Source organism: Rhinatrema bivittatum, chromosome 3 (assembly GCF_901001135.1).
Source record: "Rhinatrema bivittatum chromosome 3, aRhiBiv1.1, whole genome shotgun sequence".
NCBI lineage: Eukaryota > Metazoa > Chordata > Amphibia > Gymnophiona > Rhinatrematidae > Rhinatrema > Rhinatrema bivittatum.
In genome coordinates this window covers 532463251-532483676 of record NC_042617.1, presented here as the reverse complement: position 1 = coordinate 532483676, position 20426 = coordinate 532463251, and the positions used below count along the sequence as shown (strand labels likewise).

At 43.6% G+C, this 20426-nt stretch overlaps 1 protein-coding gene across 9 annotated transcripts in view; it reads right to left on the bottom strand.

The window, feature by feature from the left end:
* The window catches only part of KHK (ketohexokinase), a 40794-nt gene extending 23917 nt beyond the window's left edge, over nt 1–16877 (bottom strand). The window contains exons 1-4 of one of the 9 annotated variants that reach the window (XM_029596312.1): nt 15939–16877; nt 14877–14993; nt 4817–4954; nt 4108–4242 (exon numbers count right to left, since the gene is read on the bottom strand). In XM_029596312.1, coding sequence (XP_029452172.1) covers nt 4108–4242; nt 4817–4954; nt 14877–14993; nt 15939–16027 — 479 coding nt within the window. In that variant the 5' untranslated portion in view covers nt 16028–16877. The remainder of the gene's footprint in view (nt 1–4107; nt 4243–4816; nt 4955–14876; nt 14994–15938) is intronic. The other 8 variants (XM_029596311.1, XM_029596306.1, XM_029596307.1 and 5 more) reach the window with 8 other exon arrangements.
* Nucleotides 16878–20426: the final 3549 nt, after the last annotated feature.

Here is a 20426-nt window from a genome sequence, read left to right as displayed (position 1 = left end):
ACTGAATCAGGGCCCTTGGATCGACATGGCTGCAATCTAATGCTTTCCTTTAATTCAACATTGGCTACAAAATTTGTTTCCAGAACCTTAACTGAGAACACAGCTCTGCAATTACAGATTAAAGCTTTTTTTTTTTCCAATTTAAAAACATGCATGCCATAAAATGAGGATCTGTAAATTCACAAAGCACTTTAGATGCCAAAAATCCCATCTCTCCTTATCGCTGTTGCCAAAACCCTTCCTTTTCACAAAATTCCCCACACATACGAACTAGCTATCCCCCCACCCTTGTTCCAAAGAAATAAATGCCACCTCCATTCCAGAAATCTTTTCTGAATCACTGTGAGGGCCAAACGTAAGCCCCAAGCAACATCAGCTCAGTGCATGTGCAAGGTTTCTTCTCTTATTTTTGGAGTCATTTTTTCCTCCTGCAGGAAAAGCAAGCCTTGGGCAGCAGATGTTCTATTTCACGCTTAGCCCAGTAGAAATAATCAACAAAAAAAGCTGTAGACGCTACCTCTTTATTGGACTAACTTAATTTTTGTTATTAGCTTTGGAATGCTAAACCCCCTTTTTCAGGTCAATGCAGACACGGCAATTGCGCTACTTTACATATGGGCAAGGAAACAGACTTGTGGGTGTCAGGTCTATGGAAATTTCTAATGCATGTTACCATTTAATATTGATCCATCTTAAAAATGCATGGACATTTCCTATAAAAGGTGCCTGCAATATTACTGGACAAGTGTTCCAATGAGATTTAACCCTGCTGCAGAACCTTAATATTGCACAATTTGGAAGCAATCTCTTATTCATTGGATTTATAAGCTCTTTTCTTGAGACTAGAAGCGATGGACAGCAAAACCCATAAACAGAACGTTCCATACAATGTAACACAGAAACATAGAAATGACTGCAGAAAAAGACCAATGGCCCATCCAGTCTGAGCCACACAAGTTCCCCAGCCTGTCAAAGTCAGGGCCCTTGTTGGTTGCCGTTATAGAGCCCAGTTCCCCGTTACGTTGTGCTGTAGAAGCAGAGAGTAATGCTGGAGTTGCATCAAGAGTTTCAGGCTTATTGGTTAAAGGTAGTAACAGCTGCATCAGCAAGTTACCTCGGTTTATTTTTCCCAGACTGCAAAATTCGATGTCCTAGTTATTTGCTGTCCATAATTAGTTCCCTTTTCCTCCTTTGTCCCTGCCATTGAAGTAGAGAGCAATGATGGAGTTGTGGTTTATTTGTTAAGGGTAGAAACCTCCACACCAGCAAGTTACCCCCCCATGTACTCATCTCTTCGTTTCTATCCTCTAGGGATCCACACAGTGTTTATCCCATGCCCCTTTGAAATCTTTCACCATCTCCTTCGGAAGGGTATTCACCAGCCTCTCAGTCAAGAAATATTTCCTGACATTGATTCTGAGTCGTCCTCCCTGAAGTTTCATTTTGTGACCCCTAGAGTTCTAATGATTTCTTTCCAATGGAAAAGGTTTGTCGATTGGAAGGTTTTTTTTTTTAATGATGCACAATTATCTGCAGGTCTGTATCATACCTCCCCCTGCACCTCCTTTCCTCCAGGGTACACATATTTAGGTCCTTCAACAGCTCCTCATAAGCCATTTGATGGAGCCCCCCACCCCCCCCAACATTTTGGTTGGCCTTCTCTGGACCACCTTCATCTTGTCTCTGTCCCTTTTGAGATATGGTCTCCAGAACTGGACACAGTACCTCCAGGTGAGGCCTCACCAAGGATCTGTACAAGGGGATTATCACCTCCTTTTTATTCCTCTCCCCATGGAGCCCAGCATTCTTCTGGCTTTAGCTATTGCCTTGTCAGATAGTGTTTAGCAATCTGAAGAAGGCAAAACAATCACCCCAAGGTCCCTCTCTTGCTCCATGCACAGTTTTTCACCCCACATGTACAGCTCTTTTGGATTACCACACCCCAGATGCATGACTCTGCACTTCTTGGCATTGAATCCCAGCTGCCATATCTTCGACCACTCTTCCAGCTTCTCATTCTCTCTACTTCTTCCGGCATGTCCACTCTGTTGCAGATCTTAGTATCATCCGCAAATAGACAAACCTTACCCATTATCCCTTCCACAATGTCGCTCACAAAGATACTGAACAGAACTGGTCCCAACACTGATCCTTGTGGCACTCCACTTTACACCAGTCTCTCCTCAGAGGAGGTTCCATTTACCATCACACACGGTCTGTCCGATAACCAGTTTGTAATCCAGGCCACCACCTTGGCGCTCATTCCCAAGCTTCTCATTTTATTCACAAGCCTCCAATGCAGGACCGTATCAAAAGCTTTTCTGAAATCCAAGTAGATCACATCAAGCGCTCTTCTTGAATCCAGTTCTTTAGTCACCCAATCAAAAAAAATCAATCAGATTTGTCTGACAGGACCTTCCCCTAGTGAATCCATGCTGCCTGTGCTCCAACAATCCTCTTGACTTATGTAAAGGCTTAAATCTCTTTAAAACAACAAAAAAAATAAAAAATTGTACTCTGCTTATTCAATACTCCAAAAATTTTACATTTCCAAAATAATTCAAACATTACTTTTAAATTGCTACTGGCCAGATTGCTCAGAATATCAATTTGTCTCTTTCTTCCTCTTTTGGTCCAATTCCTCATTGTTTTACTCAAATAATATATTTTACTTAATAAATTATTACAATTTTTGGAATAAAAAGGCAAACCTCCTTTATATGGCCCCACTTCCTGGTTTTAAACCTCTTCTTCCCAGAGCCCAACTTCAGCTGTCCGTGCTGTATTCATGCTTTTTGTGTATCAGTGTGATACCTGCATCACATATTAGGGGTTGTCAATTAAAAACATCTTTTACAAATTTTGAGGATAATTTCAAAGCTATTTTACACATGAAAATGAGGTGTCTGAACAATGCCATCGTCCCTTATTAGACAGAGGTGCCTACATTTAATAGCACTGGTACTATTACCCGCAGTAAACAAAAAAAAAAGAGTGGGGTTAGGTTGAAAGAAAGAAAATACACATGGGGATTTTCATTCCAACCCTGCTGAAGGGAGGGAGAGTGTTTCCCTTTGAAAATTAGCTTGCAGGCTACATGGCTTGCCACAGGGTTGCAGGCCATGTAGCCATGGGCCTGCAACCCTGAGGCAAGCTCATTTTGATATTAGTGTTATAACTTTCTGTACAACCAAGAACATTTTTCTTTTCCATAAGGCTCAAATTTCTGAGACTCGCTTTAAAAATATGGGTCTGGGAACAGCTTGCTGGCTCTGCATTGCCCTGTGGAGGGACTTGCCTTTGATCCTCCAGGTTGGCCGGGTCTAGGGACGCAACAGACACAGGGTTCACAGCCCCTAAGGGGAGATAATCCCTGGCACAACAGTGACACCTAGTGGCCAGATTTAGTGTCCAAGTTAGCAAAGCTCTGGAAAGAGCTGTGATTTGTGGCCCCAGACTGAGGACTCACTGCAAGGGCTGAGTTGAGCTGAAGGGTAGGGGACAGAAGATATAAAATAGGGTAAAAACCTGTTAAATTATGAAGCCTTATGGCACTGCAACCCTATGGAGACTAGTTTCAATTGAGCTGGAAACCCAAAGATGCAAGAGGAAACTGCCATATTTAAAAAAAGGAAAAGTGTAGTCTTATAACTTTCCAAGATTGTTGCAGAAAATCTGACCAGTCCTTAAAACCTAGCCTTTAGATGGGAACTGAAAATGTTGTTACATTAGTGAAATAGCTTGTAAATAAAAACAAACAATAATTGTGCTGAGCATCTGCCATGAAAATGAAATTAAATTATAGAACAACATAATGAATGAATACAAGTCAATCACACATGCTTGGAAAAGAAAGGAAGGGGTGGTTGGACAGTGGAAATATTTACATTTGTTATGACCAAAGCATTTAGTATTAAGAAATATCACTCATGTTTAACCCCCTAGTGATCTCTCTGCAGGTATACAGCAGACACTGGCTTCTCCTATGTATCTCAGGACTGGCATGGGGAGCACTGATGAGGATAAAGAGTAGGGGTAGAAATATAAGCATGGTAGAGCAATTGGACTTGATTGGCTGTCAGATTAAATTGGCAGGAGGTCTCTTACGTGTCATAGAGCGTGATGGTCCTGGAGCCGTTAACGATATTCACGGTGCAGCAACTGCAAGGAGTGTCCCCACGGCTCTGCCATGCCACATGCGACACCTCTATGCCCCTTTTCTGAAAATCATCAATGATGAAGCTTTGGGGTGGGGGTGGGGGGTTGGAGGGAGGAAAGGGAATAATAGGAGGGGTAAACAAGGGATTACTGACCAAATAAACCTCAGCCTGCTCATGGACATCCAACACAATAGCGCAGGGAATCTGTCCAGCGCTGCAGCTCACCTGTCTGTGCAGACACTTACCTACGTCTCATGCACTGTACCTCAGCAAGAATACCACGAGTCTGTTATAATTACACAGAACATGGGGCAGCTCTTAAAAATCAACAAAGCTGTTGTGAAGGTTACCAAACTATTTTCTCAGGACAGGCTGATCCAATTCCGGTTTTATCCCAATGCATGCAAAGACTTGCAGCCCTCTTCTTCTTCTTAGGGAAATCAGGAATCCAAATGGATGAAATTCGGACTGGATAAGCCTGTCCTCAGAGTTACTAAACCTTGCTGTCACAGCTGATGGCATGCCCACAGATAGCCATGTCATTTTAACAGAGTGCGGCCTAGAGAACTGTGCCTTTTGGAGAACAGGTACCTATCCGCATTCCATCGTGAGTCTTCCTAAGCAGACAGTTTCCCCGTTCATCGCTCATTACACACCTGTTTGAATGCAGGATGGTTCGGCTGCCGTTGGTTTTGTTGCCGATGACTACAGAAGCTGGGAAGGAACATTCCGAGCGAGTGATCACATGACTGATGTCAATATTGTAGAGTTTGAAGTTGTCCAATGCAAAACTGCTGGTGGTTTCACAGAGAGAGGGGGGGGGGGGGAAGGAGGAGGAGAGGTGTTTATAATTTCATAATTACACAGGGGAGGTGGTTCTCTCCAGCAAAGCAAAAACAAAAAAAAAAAAAAAAAAAAAATCAGGGAAAGCAAAAGCTTACAGAAGGTGGCTATGATTACAGATTAGTGTTTGCTTGATTTTCAATGAAAAATACATAGAAAAATACTAGATTTATGATCAGACAAATCCTATTTCCCCATTTTGGAAATATTTTGTTAACAGGAAAAGTCAAGTCTAAAACTTGTGAAAAAAAATTCATAGCTTTAATAAGAGCATAAAATAAATCTAAGATGAATGCAGTCTGCAGTTTCTTTATATTGATTCACAAAAAAATGTTCCCTTAAGATCTGAATTTTCTGCAGTTTCCCAGTGACCCTTGCTCCTTAGAAAGAAGGTGCTTCATGTTCTAAAAATTTAAGTAAAAAACACCCATTGGATTCTAAGAAATCTAGACTAGCTAAAAATAAAATACAATCGTGTTGATTCTTAATACCTAAGAAACCAGGTCATTCATCAAATCGTGATAGCCGTTAGAGGGTGCGTTAGAGCGTTATTGCACGTGATAAAATGCCCTAACGCATGCGATAACTACCGCGTCACGACTTTAAAATTTAAATGAGGAAAAGGGGAGGGGTTTAAAGAATTTAAGGCCCGGTAGCGCTGTGGGAGATAATGTTTTACACATGAATTGCTGGCAGTACTGCCAGAAATAACTACACCTTTCCCATAGATGGGACAGGGGCAAAATTATGCAGTGTACCTGCAACTGCGGCGGGCGAAAATGTACTGCTGCGATGCGGCCACTTGCTCAATATTACCCCTGCTCCTTTTTTCCCCACAGCTCATCATTCTGCTATATTTATAGTGGAATGATGAGTCTAGGCCATGCTTATTAGTGGACAGGATGTTCTTCATTTATTCTAATTTTTCAGTGTGAGATCAGTGCTTTTACTGGGAATTTCAGCACAGATAAAGACTGCACAAAATCTGCCCCATTAGTCAGCAGCTTTAGACAGCCTTATTAAAAAATTGAGCAGAAAGACAACCTACAAGTTGATTAATTGCATAGGTGTTAATTGACATCAAAAACACTGTCACTAAGGGGACCTGGGTGCTACTCTTTGGCTCAGTTTGGACTTCTCTAGTAATACACTCAATTTCCAGGGAAGGAGCATCAATGGTCCTTCAACAGCAACGTCTTGTCAGCTAGTTTATGGGTGTGCTGTAGGAAGCTAAGGAAGGAGCTGTGGTTTATGACCCCTGGGGACATGTTTAGTTCTGCAATTTCTGAGCTGTTTGAGAGAAAGGGATAAGAGCAAACACCTGGTAGCCACAAATGAGTTTTCATGGTGCTTCAGCTTTGCTCTCCCTTTTCCTCTTTCGTCAGAAAATGGGGCTAGGGCAAATTTGCAACTGCCCAAAATCCAGATATTTGGGAAGTGCAGAGGGTGCTTGAACATCAAAAGTTATTAGAAATAAGGCATCTCTAAGTAAGGAATCAAGGATAAACACAGACTAAAAAAACCCAAAACAAAACACACAGCAGTATGAGAAAAAAAACAAAACCCACAGCAGGAAGCAAGTTTGCTTATTATAAATGGGGTTCTCACATGGGTGTCATCATCTGATGGTGCTGAACACATCCTTCTCTTCTAAATCATAGAGCTTTTGCTCTGAGCATGTATAAAAGAGTTCCCATGCATGCTGCTTAGTGAGATTCTCAGTAGACTGTACAGCTTAGCTTTAGACAGTCAATCTCCAGGGAGGCCAGCAGGTATTAAGCATAGCTAATTCATCCTAATGTCTATGGAGCACCAGTTTACAGTAAGCAAACTTGCTGTCTCCGTCAACAAAACAGGGCTGAATTGGCCAGGACATGTGGCGAGTCCCAAGATGAGGGTTGCAGTAGAACACTTACTGAAAAGCAACCCGGCTTCTTTGTGAAGAGTGGACTACTGGGTGAACAGGCTGTGCAAAACTGCTTGCCCAAAATTACTGTCACTTCTTGAGAAACTAACCAGACAATAATCGGACATGAAGGTGTGAACAGACAACCACATTTTACCTTTGTAAATGTAATCATAGTTCCTCCTTGATGAGCCTTGGAAGAGTCTATGATCAGAAGGCTAGTCAGAGCATAGAAATGTGCGATACAGTCTGTCAACCAATTAGAAAATGCATGCTTGGCAACCGCTACTCCTTGCCAGCATGCTTACAGACAGATATTGTCCTTGTATTATTATATTTGATTCTACTTTTTTGTATAAAATTATGTACTTCGTAAACTGTAATCTACCTTGATACATTTTATTAGTAGTATTTATTATTATTATTATTATTATAGTATTTGTGCTGAAAACAAATGCTTTAAAATAAGATAAATAATAAATCTGTTAGGATCACAAGAGACAAAAAGTTGAGAGCCCTAACGATATTATCGCGTTCTCATCAGATAAAGTTGAAGTCCTTTCGCAATCCAGTAAATGGAAGATCTTATCGCCTTCACGTGCAAGAAGTCTTGGAAAGAACATTAGCAACAAATGGCTTGATTCAAATGAAAAGCTGAAACTACTGTACTTTTGGCAGAAAATTTGGGGCAAGTGGTTTCATTAGTTGTGGCAATACCACACTGAGATTCCCTGGCAAAAGCAGAAGTCTTGTATTTATTTAAAAACTTTTCTATACCGTCATTCAGTAAATTAACCAACACAACGGTTTACAAAAAGGCACATATAGTAATAGAAATTAGTTAGGATAGCTAAAACATTATGACCATGCCAATATGAGCGGTAATAGGATTCTCTCAATATAAAACTGTTTGTTAAGTATTGATTTTACTATTGCAGTTCATATATAAATAAAATAATCTTAAGTGTATTTAGAGGTCGGGAAAGAACAGGAAATTAAAAACTATGTATTCGGTGCCGGGTTATTCTCTTATTTGGTCTCTTCATTCTCTTTGTAGAAAGCCTGTTTAAAGAGGTTTTGTGCAACCTGCGAGCGCCCTCTGAGGCCGCTCCGATTTCGGAGCAGCCTCGGAGGGAACTTTCCTTCGCCCTCCCCCTACCTATCTAAACCCCCCCCCCCTTACCTTTATTCCACGATTTACGCCTGCGAAAAGCAGGCGTAAATCTGCGCGCGTCGGCCGGCTGCCCCGCTCCGTGTTCCGGTCCTGGGGGCTGGTCCAGAGGTGTCGGCCACGCCCCCGGGTCGAAACCACGCCCACGTCACCACCCACAAAACGCCGCGTCACGCCCCCGAAACGCCACCTCCAACACGCCCCCTCCCGCCCCTTTTAAAAAACCCCAGGACTTACGCGCGTCCCAGGGCTTTACGCGCGTCAGCGGCCTATGCAAAATAGGTGCGCCGGCGCGCGCAGGCCTTTTAAAATCCGCCCCTCTATTTTCTCTGAAGAACTGTGCTACTTCGTTGCATCGAGTTTCAGGTAGGTTCTGAGGGGTGTTTGTTTTATCACTGGTTAGGTCTTTAACTATATTGAACAAGGTTCTGGCGTTATTTGTAAATTTTTCTATTTTAGAGCTGAAAATTTTTTTTTTTTTTTTTAGCATCAAGGATTACTTTTTTGTAGTGAGCCAGAAGTTTTCGGTATTTTGTTAGGTTTTCGTTTGTTTTGTTTCTTTTCCATTCTTTTTCCCTAAGATTTCGCTTGACTTTTTATTTGTTCATTATGCCAGGGATTTATTTGTTTTGGATCTTTAACGAAAATATTTTTTGTGGGGTTTATTTCATCCGCTAATTATATAGCACAAGTCTTTCATATACTTCCACACTAAAGGAAGTATGATTGTTTACCATCCACTTGAACATGGTAAGCTGCAATAGCACTGAGATGCACGTTGATCAAAGAGATACTGAGACCCAATGAGGAGAGTGAGAATGAGTACTGGAGCAACTCCTTTGGCTTTCAGGCAAGTGTGTCCAGGAAGTTTGCCTGACATCAAAATGAAAATCTCTTCCATTTAAACCCATAAGCTCTTCTAGTTGAAGACTTCCTGATGGAAATCATAATATCCTCAACCTCCTTGGAAAGTGACAGCACAGCGAGTTCTCAAAATCCATGCCATCAAGATGAGAGAGATAAGGTTCTGATCACAAAGATGGCCCTCCTCCTCCTGAGTTACCAAAGTCAGACTGGATCCCAGAGGGATCGGAGGGCTGACTGACAATCTAATGAGGTAAGAGAACCATACTTGTCTGGTTATCAGATGCACACGAACCGTGAATGCCTTCTACACTGTTCTCACCCGAACGGATGTGGTGGAAAAGCAAACTGCAGAAAAACCATCTGGAGGGAATCTGAACTTGCTTTGAAAAATGAAACAGAATTTCTCTTCTTTCCTTTTGTCCTCTGATGTGAACAAATCAAATGATGGGCGACTCCAGAGATCACTCGTCACGATGAAATACTCTGCTGAGGTGATGTTACAGTTTCGGCTGCAGTGCAACCACCTCACCACCAGGGGTCCCTCTAGTGCTGGCTCTCCTCACAGGCCCAGTCCATCTCCCCTGTCCACTCTATGCTCTGGGCTGTCCCTTATAACCCTGCCTGACAGTTCCCTCAGTGCTTCGGCATCGAGCTCACCTGGGCTCCCTGCTCTAGCCTTGCGCGGCCTTCGGGCCTTCTTCCTTGCTTTTCATACCTGGCCTACGGGCCTTCTGTGTGTGTGTGGCCTACGGGCCTTCTGACCTGCCTTGCCCCGCTTACGGTGTGTGGCCTACGGGCCTTCTGACCTGCCTTGCTCTGCTTACGGTGTGTGGCCTACGGGCCTTCTGACCTGCCTTGCCCTGCTTACGGTGCGTGGCCTACGGGCCTTCTGTGTATGTGTGGCCTACGGGCCTTCTGACCTGCCTTGCTCTGCTTACGGTGTGTGGCCTACAGGCCCTCTGTGTGTGTGTGGCCTACGGGCCTTCTGACCTGCCTTGCTCTACTTACGGTGTGTGGCCTACGGGCCTTCTGTGTGTGTGTGGCCTACGGGCCTTCTGACCTGTCTTGTCCTGCTTACTGTGCCCTGACCCAGCCTGGACCCAGACCCTGCTACTTGCCACCTGCCCTGACCCAGCCTGGACCCAGACCCTGCTACTTGCCACCTGCCCTGACCCATCCTGGACCCAGACCCTGCTACTTGCCACCTGCCCTGACCCAGCCTGGACCCAGACCCTGCTACTTGCCGCCTGCCCTGACCCAGCCTGGACCCAGACCCTGCTACTTGCCGCCTGCCCTGACCCAGCCTGGACCCAGACACGGCTACTTGCCGCCTGCCCTGACCCAGCCTGAACCTAGACACTGCTAACTGCCGCCTGCCCTGACCCAGCCTGGACCCAGACACTGCTACTTGCCATTCTTGTCTCTCTCAACCTGGAGCCACCCTTCTGGGTGGTGTTCACGACTCCTAACCGGAGCCCAGTCGTAACAGGTGATCTACCAACATGTTGGAGATCCCAGGAAGGTAGGTTGCTTAGAAAGGCTTCATTGCTGCAAGCCCGCTTCCAAATTCCTGGCAGAGGATACACAACCCTGCTTCTTCCTATAGATTGTAGAACATTGTTATCTGGTTGTTGGTTTGGATCAGAATTCTCTTTCCCCAGAGAGATGTGAAAAAAACCCTTTAATGCATGTCCAGTTACTCATAACTCCAGAAGACTGATCTGAAACAGACTTTGTTGATGATCACTCCCCTTAGGTTCAGGAACCTGTGTGCTCCTCATCCCAGCATTATTTGATGTGGTGGAAGGTAAAGGAGAGCTACCATCTTCAAGATGTCCCACTGGAGGGACTCTTCATATCTGTGGTGATCCTCACTGGGAACAGCAAGGGTTGAAGCAACTGACCCAACTGAGTGGAGAATCCGCATATTAAGACAGATCATGGGAACCACATTCACCTCTACTGCTATGTATATCAGGACAACCAGAACTTGGAGCCAGGACTTGATTCCGTGTAGTAGGGTCTGGATCAAGTTTGAAAGCAAAATGTTTGCACTGATGGGAGGAAAGCTCTTTTCTTTAGGAGTCTACCCCCAATGAACTTAATTCTTTGGGTGGGAACAAGGTTCGACTTGGCAAAGAACCATAGAAGAAGCTGGAAAGTCTTCTGCAGAGAGTCCAACACCCTGTTTGGAAGACCCTATCACTAACCAGTCATCCAGGTAAGGAAAGAAACAAAATCTCCTGATGTTAGAGGTGCACTGTCACTACTGGTAGGCAATTTGTGAAGACTCTTGGGGCCACAGACAGCCTGAAAAGGGAAAACTTTCATGCCTTGCTCAACTTTGGCAGAACCAGAAACTGGCACCACAGAAGCTCAAGTAGCTCCTGCTCAACTCAGCAGAGAGGGAACGTGAGGATGCTCTGAGAGGAGGGGGAATGACTGACTTTTCACTAACTTGAGGAGTTCTTCCATCTTTCAGGTCCTATTCCTCTGGGACCTCAGTAACATCCAGTCACAGTCATAGCAGTTAGCTGTGTTGTGGTCTGGCCCCAGACATTTGTAGCAAATATTGTTGCCATTGGTGGTAGACGTCTTTTGGTCACACACAAAAAACAAAGCTTTGAAGCTACCAGAAGTGGCCTTCTAGGATCTAGACATTTCCCTCCTATAGTTTCTTTTTTTATTTGTGATAGCACTAAAGAGTGCTGTTGAGGGGCTGCCGAGACAGCAAAGAAACTCAAAGTGAGTTAGAGAGTGAAAAAAAAAAAAAAGGGTTATAAAGTACCAAACAAATTAGAGAGAGAAGGCACACATCCCTGGTAGAAGCTTGGACAAAAAAAAAAGACAGAGGAACTCAAAAGACAGCATGCGAATTTCCAAGCATGCTCAGTACAGCAAGCACTTTATGTGGTCCATTCACTACAGTTAGATTACATTTCTTATGTGTCATGATCAATTCAGCTCTGCTTGTCAATGGAGAATAAGCAGAAGGATGTATTAAATAAACTACAGTACCTCAATGTAATCTGCTTTGAAGTGCCAAAAAGTGGAACATAAAAATTCAAATAAATAAAAACTGTAATACACACCCCAGCAAAAGCACCAGCACAAGGACTAATGTCAGAATCATGTAATTCACACCTTGGAATGTACTGTTGCAGTTATAAAATGTTCTGAAACCAAACATACTTCTGCGTTTAAAATTAACTTGTAACCCTTTTTTCAACTGTCTCCAGTGAGATATCAGTTAGACTGCAGTTCATTGTGATATCATAAGGCAGTGTTAGAGAGGCCCTGTCAATGGTTAGCAGCTTATGGCTATTCCATTATGTGTCAAAGGATTTGGATGCATGGTCACATGATGCTGCCTAATCGCAACATTTGTTTTTATCAAGTATACTATAAATTTACATTCTGTTAACAAAATAGTATATACAGTTGTGCTCATTAGTTTACATACCCCTGGCAGAATTTGTAAGATGTGTAACATGTTAAGAAAACGATCAAAGTAAGTCTTATTTTTAATGTGTTTCAAATTAAACTATTATGCATCACAAAATAGCACAATTATTAAACAAACCACAGCAATAAAGGAAATAATAAAATAGTCTTGCTCAAAAGTTTGCATACCCTTGAATGTCTGGGCTGATAATATACACTCAGGTTGACACACATAGGTTGAGATGGCAGTGAAGGGTAGGTATCCACACCTGTGCCGTGTTTGATTGTAATTTGTGTCTGTGTATAAATAGTCAATGAGTTTCTTAGCTCTTGAGAACCCCTTGTGCATTTCATCCAGGGCTGCACTGTCTTTGGTGGTTACTGAATGGGGAAAGCAAAAGAACTGTTAAAAGATCTGCAGGCAAAAGAAGTTCAACTTTATAAACCAGGAAAATTATATATTAAAAAAAAAAAAAAAAAAATGATATCCAAAGATTTGAAAATGCCCATCAGTACTGTGCAAACGCTGATCAAGAAGTGGAAAATTATAGGTTCTGTTAATATCACGCTACAGTCAGGAAGACCATGAAAGATTTCAGACACAACTGCCAGGAAAATTTGTCAGGATGCAAAGAAAAACCCACAAGCAACTTCTACTGAAATACAGGCTTCTCTGAAACAAAGTGACGTGGATGTTTTAGCAAGCACAATAAGGAGATACTTGAACAAAAATAGGCTGCATGATAAGAGTTGCCCGGAAAAAGCCTTTGCTGCACCAACACCAGAAAACAGTCCACTTACAATATGCCAAACAGCACATAGAGAAGCCTCAAAACTTCTGGAACGAAGAGACCAAAATTGAACTTTATGGTCAGAACCATAAACACTATGTTTGGATAGGAGTCAACAAGGCCTATGAAGAGAAGCACACCATGGAAGTGGATCTCTGCTGTTTGGGGAGGGGGGGGGGGGGGGGGGGAAGGGTGAGCTCCAGTGACAGGGAATTTAGTGAAAATTGATGGCAGGATAAATGCACCTTATCAGAAAATATTGGAGGAGAATTTGCATTCATCAGCCGGGAAGCTGCGCATGGGGCACACTTGGACTTTCCAACATAATAATGATCAGAAGCATAAGGCCAAGTTGACCCTTCAGCGGCTGCAGCAGAAGAAAGTGAAGGTTCTGGAGTGGCCATCACAGTCTCCTGACCTCAACATTTTTGAGCCACTTTGAGAACTCAAACCTGCAGTCCATGCGAGACAGCCAAAGAATTTACAGGATCTGGAGGCTTTTTGCCAAGAGGAATGGGCAGCTTTACCACATGAGAAAATAAAGGGCCTCATTCGCAAATCACAAAAAACTCAAGCTGTCACTGATGCAAAAAGGGGCAATACATGATATTAAGTACTAAGGGTATGCAAACTTCTGAACAGGAGCATTTTATTATTTCCCTTATTGTTATGGTTTGTTTAATGATTGTGCTAATCTGTGATGCTTAATAATTTAATTTGAAACATTAAAAATAACAGATGTGTTTTGTCGGATCACTCATGTTTTCTTAAAACGCTACACATCTTACAAATTCTGCCAGGGGCATGCAAACTTTGAGCCCAACTGAAGCTAAGGAAAGCAATCGGACTTAAGGCCAGCTCCTTTTTCTAACTTGCCTTAATGCACTGTAAGAATTGCAGTAGTGTGTAATAGGAATGCAGTGCCCAAGTCACCCATACAAAGGCAGATCAGCCTCGGAGAGCAAGAAGGACAAACCAAAACAATTACGCTGCTTCAATTCAGATTCCAGGAGATTCAGAAGAGGTCTGGTGTAGCTCTGCAAGTGACCAATATCCTTCTGAGACGAAGTCAGAGCCCCAAGGAAATAAATTAACTGGGTGAGATTGCAGTAGTTCTTCCACACAAATCTGAAAGGGGGACGGGGGCGCTATTTGTTTAGCTGGCATTTGGAAACAGCAAGCAGAATTGGTGGAAACTGTAGCATCAGTCAGCTACTGTTACAAGTTTACCAGCTTTCCTGTCAGTTACTGATGTTACTCAGTACCGAGCACTTACTGATTGGCCAGGTGGGGGCACAGTTCTTTGCATAAATGTTTTCGTGGGAGTAGTACAGTCCAGGCCCTTTTTTTAACTTTCTAAATTCCAAAGCTTTTATAAATCTATCAAAAAATAGGCCCTAGAATTCTAAAAAATAAATAAATAAAATAATGAAATGGAAGTCAGACAGAAGGCATGGATCATCTCAATGTTCACGAGGTCATCTTGTCTCTCTAGTCTAGGCAGTATCCCTCCTGCTGTGACCTTCGTCCACTAACTATACCCGTTCCCAGACACAACACGTGAGGAATCAGAAAACGAGGAGCCAGCCGAGCTCTACTTTGGCCCTGCAGTTCCTTTGTATCTGAAAAGCTGATCCCCTTGGTGAGAGCTCGGCTTTGCCTTCCCAACTTTAGCAGAAATGTCTTTTACTCACTTTGCCATATGTCCTGTTGCGAGGGATCCCATGAAGGCACAGGGTGCTCCCAGCTGTGCTAAGATGGTGCACGAGTTGGAGGCATTGCCCCCACGTTGCCAGCGCTGAGACAAGCATCTGGAAGAAGAGCAGTCATTCCGCATATCATTTCAGTATTCAGCTCAAACCAAAAAACACACAGCGGAAATGTGAGGAAGATGACAAAGCTAGTAATCCCAGGAAGACATTTATCGCCCCGGAAGGGAGCCCCAGCCCTATAGATATACATACAAATTACTGACTTGTCACAATTACAGAAAAGAAGTAGATATAGCAAACATTTTAGGAAATTGTTATTTACACCCCTTATAATCCCAGAGCACATGACACAGGCCTGGGATGTCTCTTTATCCTAATACATGCACTCTCCTTCACTTTATTTTATTTTTACCTCACAACTTCTCACTTTTGCAGTTATGGGGCAGCAAGCAAGTAAGAGGTCAAATCTAATCAGGACCTGAAAGTCTCATGAAATGCTATTAAGGTGGTAGTGCTGGAAGCCCCTCTTATAGCATATTCTGTTATGGCAAATCCCCCAATATAGCGAAAGCTTTCTCTCACCCAGATTTTAACACAAAATCTATTCCAGTGGTCAACTCTAATAATCATGAACAAGTAACAGCCAGCCTAATTTTCTTTCATGAAAACAAAAAACTGAAGCTTCTCCTTTATTTATAAATGTGTACAGAATAAAGCTCATTAGTCTATTCCTAAATACTAGGATAGAGACGATATGAAGGCAATTGTGGATACTTTACGGAATACATCATGGATCAGATTAATATATCGCTGTCAGACATAGGTAAGGGGGGAAGGGAACTACTCTATTCCAATATTACAAGCTCTCTCCCTGATTTTCTTTGATTGGACTTTAAAGTTTGGGATGCCATAAGAGAACCCTTACAACTTAATATGGTAAAAAAAAAAAAAAAAAAGGCACCATTCAGCTGGAACTTGTGGCTTTAAGACTATATGATGGCAGACTGAGCAGGAGTGCATTTGCTAAACGATTCCTAAACGCACCTGGTGTCCGTGTCCTCCTCTGGGTACTTATCCACCACGCTGATGATGTCCAGGCACACAAGTCCAACACACAGGATCTTTTTCCCCATCACGCTTCCCCTTCCGGAGGTCAACTTTCCAGTGGGAATGTATGACAGTGTATGACAGCCTCTTAACAGCCGGTCTGTCTCTCTATTTATATGCAAATATACTGCATATAAACACAGACAGAAGCGGCGGTGTTTCTGGTTTCTGCACGACCGGCCCTCGGTACAGCAGCAGTAAGCCTGTCAGTCTGATGGCTCTGCGCGCCCCCTCAGCATTTCTTTGGAATCCTCTCGATGCCTGGCGGTCTCTATACTTTCTCATATATTTCTGTTAGGTTGCTCTTCACATCTAAACTATATATGTTTAAAACAAAATCCCGTACGTTCACAGGACCCCGAGATAACGCCGATTTACAGGCTGATGCATCATTTCCTATACAAGGAGAGCCACGAAGGAGAACAGCCCTGCGGACTTCCAACTCGGGGCATTCCTGGATTTGCTTCACACACACACAAGCCACGCCTATAACAAATAAAATATCGCAAAGCAGGGTGAAAGTTCATGCTACAGGACCCACGAAGAAGAGCGCTACACAAGTTAACAGAGAGGTGGTAATGATCAACCAAACTACATTCCACTCCCTGCCCGCCGATGGCTCCGCCTCCCTACTGTTGCTTCCTTCTAGCTGGCTTCCGTGCCTTGCAGCTCGAGTTAGGCCTCTGCTGTTGCAGCTTGTGATCTATGAAAGGCTCCCTCTATAAAGCCTTCCCTTTTTTTTTTTTTTAGCATTTCTCTCTCTCCGCTGCATCACTTATTCCCCAGCTGGCCAGCAGTATCTTGCCTCCATCTCTTAAAGCGGACCTTCCGTGGGGTCCACCCTTATCCAGCCCGAATGCAAACGTTCTGCGAGTTGCTTTTTTTTAAATCACGCCCCCTGACACTGCTGCACCACCCATTGCCCCATCTCGGACCCCACCCCTTCCAGCGCCTCGCCAACCACCTTCCAGTTTCCTTACCTCTTGCTTGCTGTGCTAAGCTAATCAATCGCTGCTGTTTGCTGGATACCCGCTCCTCCACACAAAACCAACGGAGTTTTAAATGAAGAAACAAACCTGCAAACTATTAGCTGAAAGAAACCTTGCAGGGACATCCCTGCTGCTCCTGCGTTCACAGCGCTGAACTCTTGTGTCACTGCTATGCGTGCTGTCAGGGCCATAACAGGGGATTTGGGGGCACGAGAGACACTCAATTTGATGGCCCACTTCTCTGTAAACTGTAAGGTAAAGATAAAACAGCATGCAGACATTCTGCTTCAAGTAAAAGGCAGCGGTGAGACGAGTATATCCGCAATCCATCCCTCTTTAACAACTTCATCAGTGTTCGCCTCACACTTTTGGAGAGATCCTCAGCCCTAGATCTGCTGTTTCCAGCATGGAGGTCTAGATTGGGTAAATGTGATTCGGTTACTTTTTCAGATAATAGAAGGACTAGCAGGCACTCCATGAAGTTAGCATGTAGGACATTTAAAACGTGAAAATTCTTTTTCACTCAACGCACAATTAAACTCTGGAATTTGTTACCAGGGGATGTGGTTAGTGCAGTTAGTGTAGCTGGGTTCAAAAAAGGTTTGGATAAGTTCTTGGAGGAGGACTCCATTACCTGCTATTAATCAAGTTGACTTAGAACATAGCCACTGCTATTACTAGCATCAGTAGCGTGGGATATACTTATTTTTTGGGTACTTGCCAGGTACTTGCAGCCTGGAGTGGCCACTGTTGGAAACAGGACGCTGGGCTTGATGGACCCTTGGTCTGACCCAGTATGGTAATTTCTTATGTTCTTATGGCGAGGAAGAAGTGTCTGATCATAGGAGGGGACCACAACAGACTCCAGGTGTTTGCAAGGACAAACTAAGATTTAACCTATGGCTGCTGGAACTTAGTGCTGCCCAGGGAACATTCTCATTGGTCCAGTACGAGACATAACCTGATTGATCTCAGGACATAAGGGCTACCCAGGAACAAACTCGCTCTCTTCTGGTACAACAGCATTCTGGTTCCTAACTATATGGCTTGCTGTCTGCTGTGTCCATTCAGGATATCCACCAGTCTGGCTGCCTTAAGTATACTTTTCCTCACCCTGCCAGTCGCCTGCATGCCCTGACATTGGAAAAGGCAAAGATTATGATTTTTCCAGAAAAAAAGACAAAATGTCTTTAACACAAATTCAAATTTTGCTTCAGTATCCAAGAAGCAGAGTATACTTTAGAGCAGTGGTCCCCAACCTTTTTTGCACCAGGGACCGGCTTCAAGCAAGACCATTTTTCCATGGTCTGGCAGGGTGGGGTGGGGCTTTGGTCATATGGGGGCGGGGTTATGGAGGGGGTTGGATTTTAGTGCACACTTATCATTTAATTATGACATTTATAATGTGAATGTGACTCAACTCACCATAGGTTCTCACATGCATGACACACTGACCCATGATCGTCACGGGGCTAGATGTAAAAGTACAGTTTGCATCCACGGGAACCCCCCTGACCCACAATAATGGATGTAAAGCAGAATTATGACATTCCCCATACAACTCACCCTACAAAAAAGATATTCTGGTTCTGGTGTCATCTCAGTAACAGCAACTCAAACTCCTTCTACTTCCAGGCTCAAAAGCCCTACTTATGAAAAGACAGCAGTTTACCACCAATACATGTCCTCTTGAGAAAACACAACAAATAAGACCGATACAAACGCTTACATGCTAGTAAAATATCTCATCTCGGTAACAGACACAGAACCGACCTAACATACTCCCAGGATCTGTAGTAATGCACATAAACTAATTTGCACATAGTTACACCTGTATTATGGAATACACTCAAACAGGAGCAACCCTATCTATGAAAAGGCAACACTACAAATATTAAAGCAGGTCCTAAAAACCAATACACCTCTTATTAGGAAAACAGAACTAGCAAGCCGCTATAGATCCCCACACAGAAATAATTGTAAAACTATACTAATAAGCAGAATAAATGTTTCAAAACAGCTATGAACAGAATAACATCCAACAATTAAAAACTCATAAAAACTATTAAACATTCTCCAAACACCAATAAAATATTTAAAAAAAGCAGACATCACACAATTAAAATGGCAGTCAATCAAGAAAAATAAACTTAAAATGCCACCTTTACTTACCCCCTCCAGCAGCTCTCCTACTCCCCTTCCATGCAGGCCGTGGCACACACCAGAAGCAGCAGTAGAAGCTAAGCTCTATACTTATTATGGTCCTCTTCCTTAGTGCCCATGTCTCTCACACACACACCATACCAGTCATGCCCCCATGACCAGTTTCTGTCTCTCACACACCAATCATCTACCAAACAGTCTTTGGCACACACACACCAGTCACCTTCCTGAACAGTTTCTCTCATGCCATACACACACACAGGCTTCCCACTCCCGTGTTCTACTTACATATACGGGCTTCTCACTCTCATAATCACTTTCTCTCTCTCACACACACACTCACCAGTCTCTCACTCCCATGCTTTTCTCTCCACATGCACAGGCTTCTCATTCCCATAATCACTTTCTTTCTCTCTCTCACACACACACACAGTCACCTGACCTCTCTCATGCTATAACACACACACACACAAAGGCTTCCCATTCCCATGTTCTCTTTCAGATATACAGGCTTCTCACTCCCATGTTGTGTCTCACACACACCCAGGTTTCTCACTCCCATGCTCACTCTTCACATGCACAGACTTCTCATTGCCATAATCACTTTCTCTCTCTCTCTCTCTCTCTCTCTCACACACACACGTACACAAACACACACCAGTCACCTGATCTCGTTCAGGCTTCTCATTCCCATAATCACTTTCTCTCTGTTACACACACACCAGTCTTTCTCATTTCCATGCTCACTGTCCACGTGCACAGGCTTCTCATTCCCTGAATCACATTCTCTCACATTCACACACACCAGTCTTTTTCTCTCACACACACCGTCACCTTACCAACCAGTCTCTCTCTCTCATGCATTCACACTCACCCAGGTTTCTCACTCCCATGCTTTCTTTCACACACACACACACACACACCACCCCCCCCCCAACACCAGGCTTCTTACGCCCTTGCTTTCTCACATACCCAGACTTCTCACTTCCATGCTTTTTCTCTCTCTCACACACACTCACACACACATACACACACATCAGTCACCTCCCTGACTAATGTCTCACACTCTCACATACACATCAGTCATCTCCCTGAGCAATCACTTTCATTGTCTCTCACATACACATACACACACACAAACACACACACACAGCTCTCTGACCAGTTTCTCTCAATCACACACAGGCTGGCTGGTTGCTTCTCTCTCTTTCTCTCACTCACTTCTTCTCTCCCCCCCCCCCCCCCCCGAGCACAAATAGTAGCTGCAGCAGCC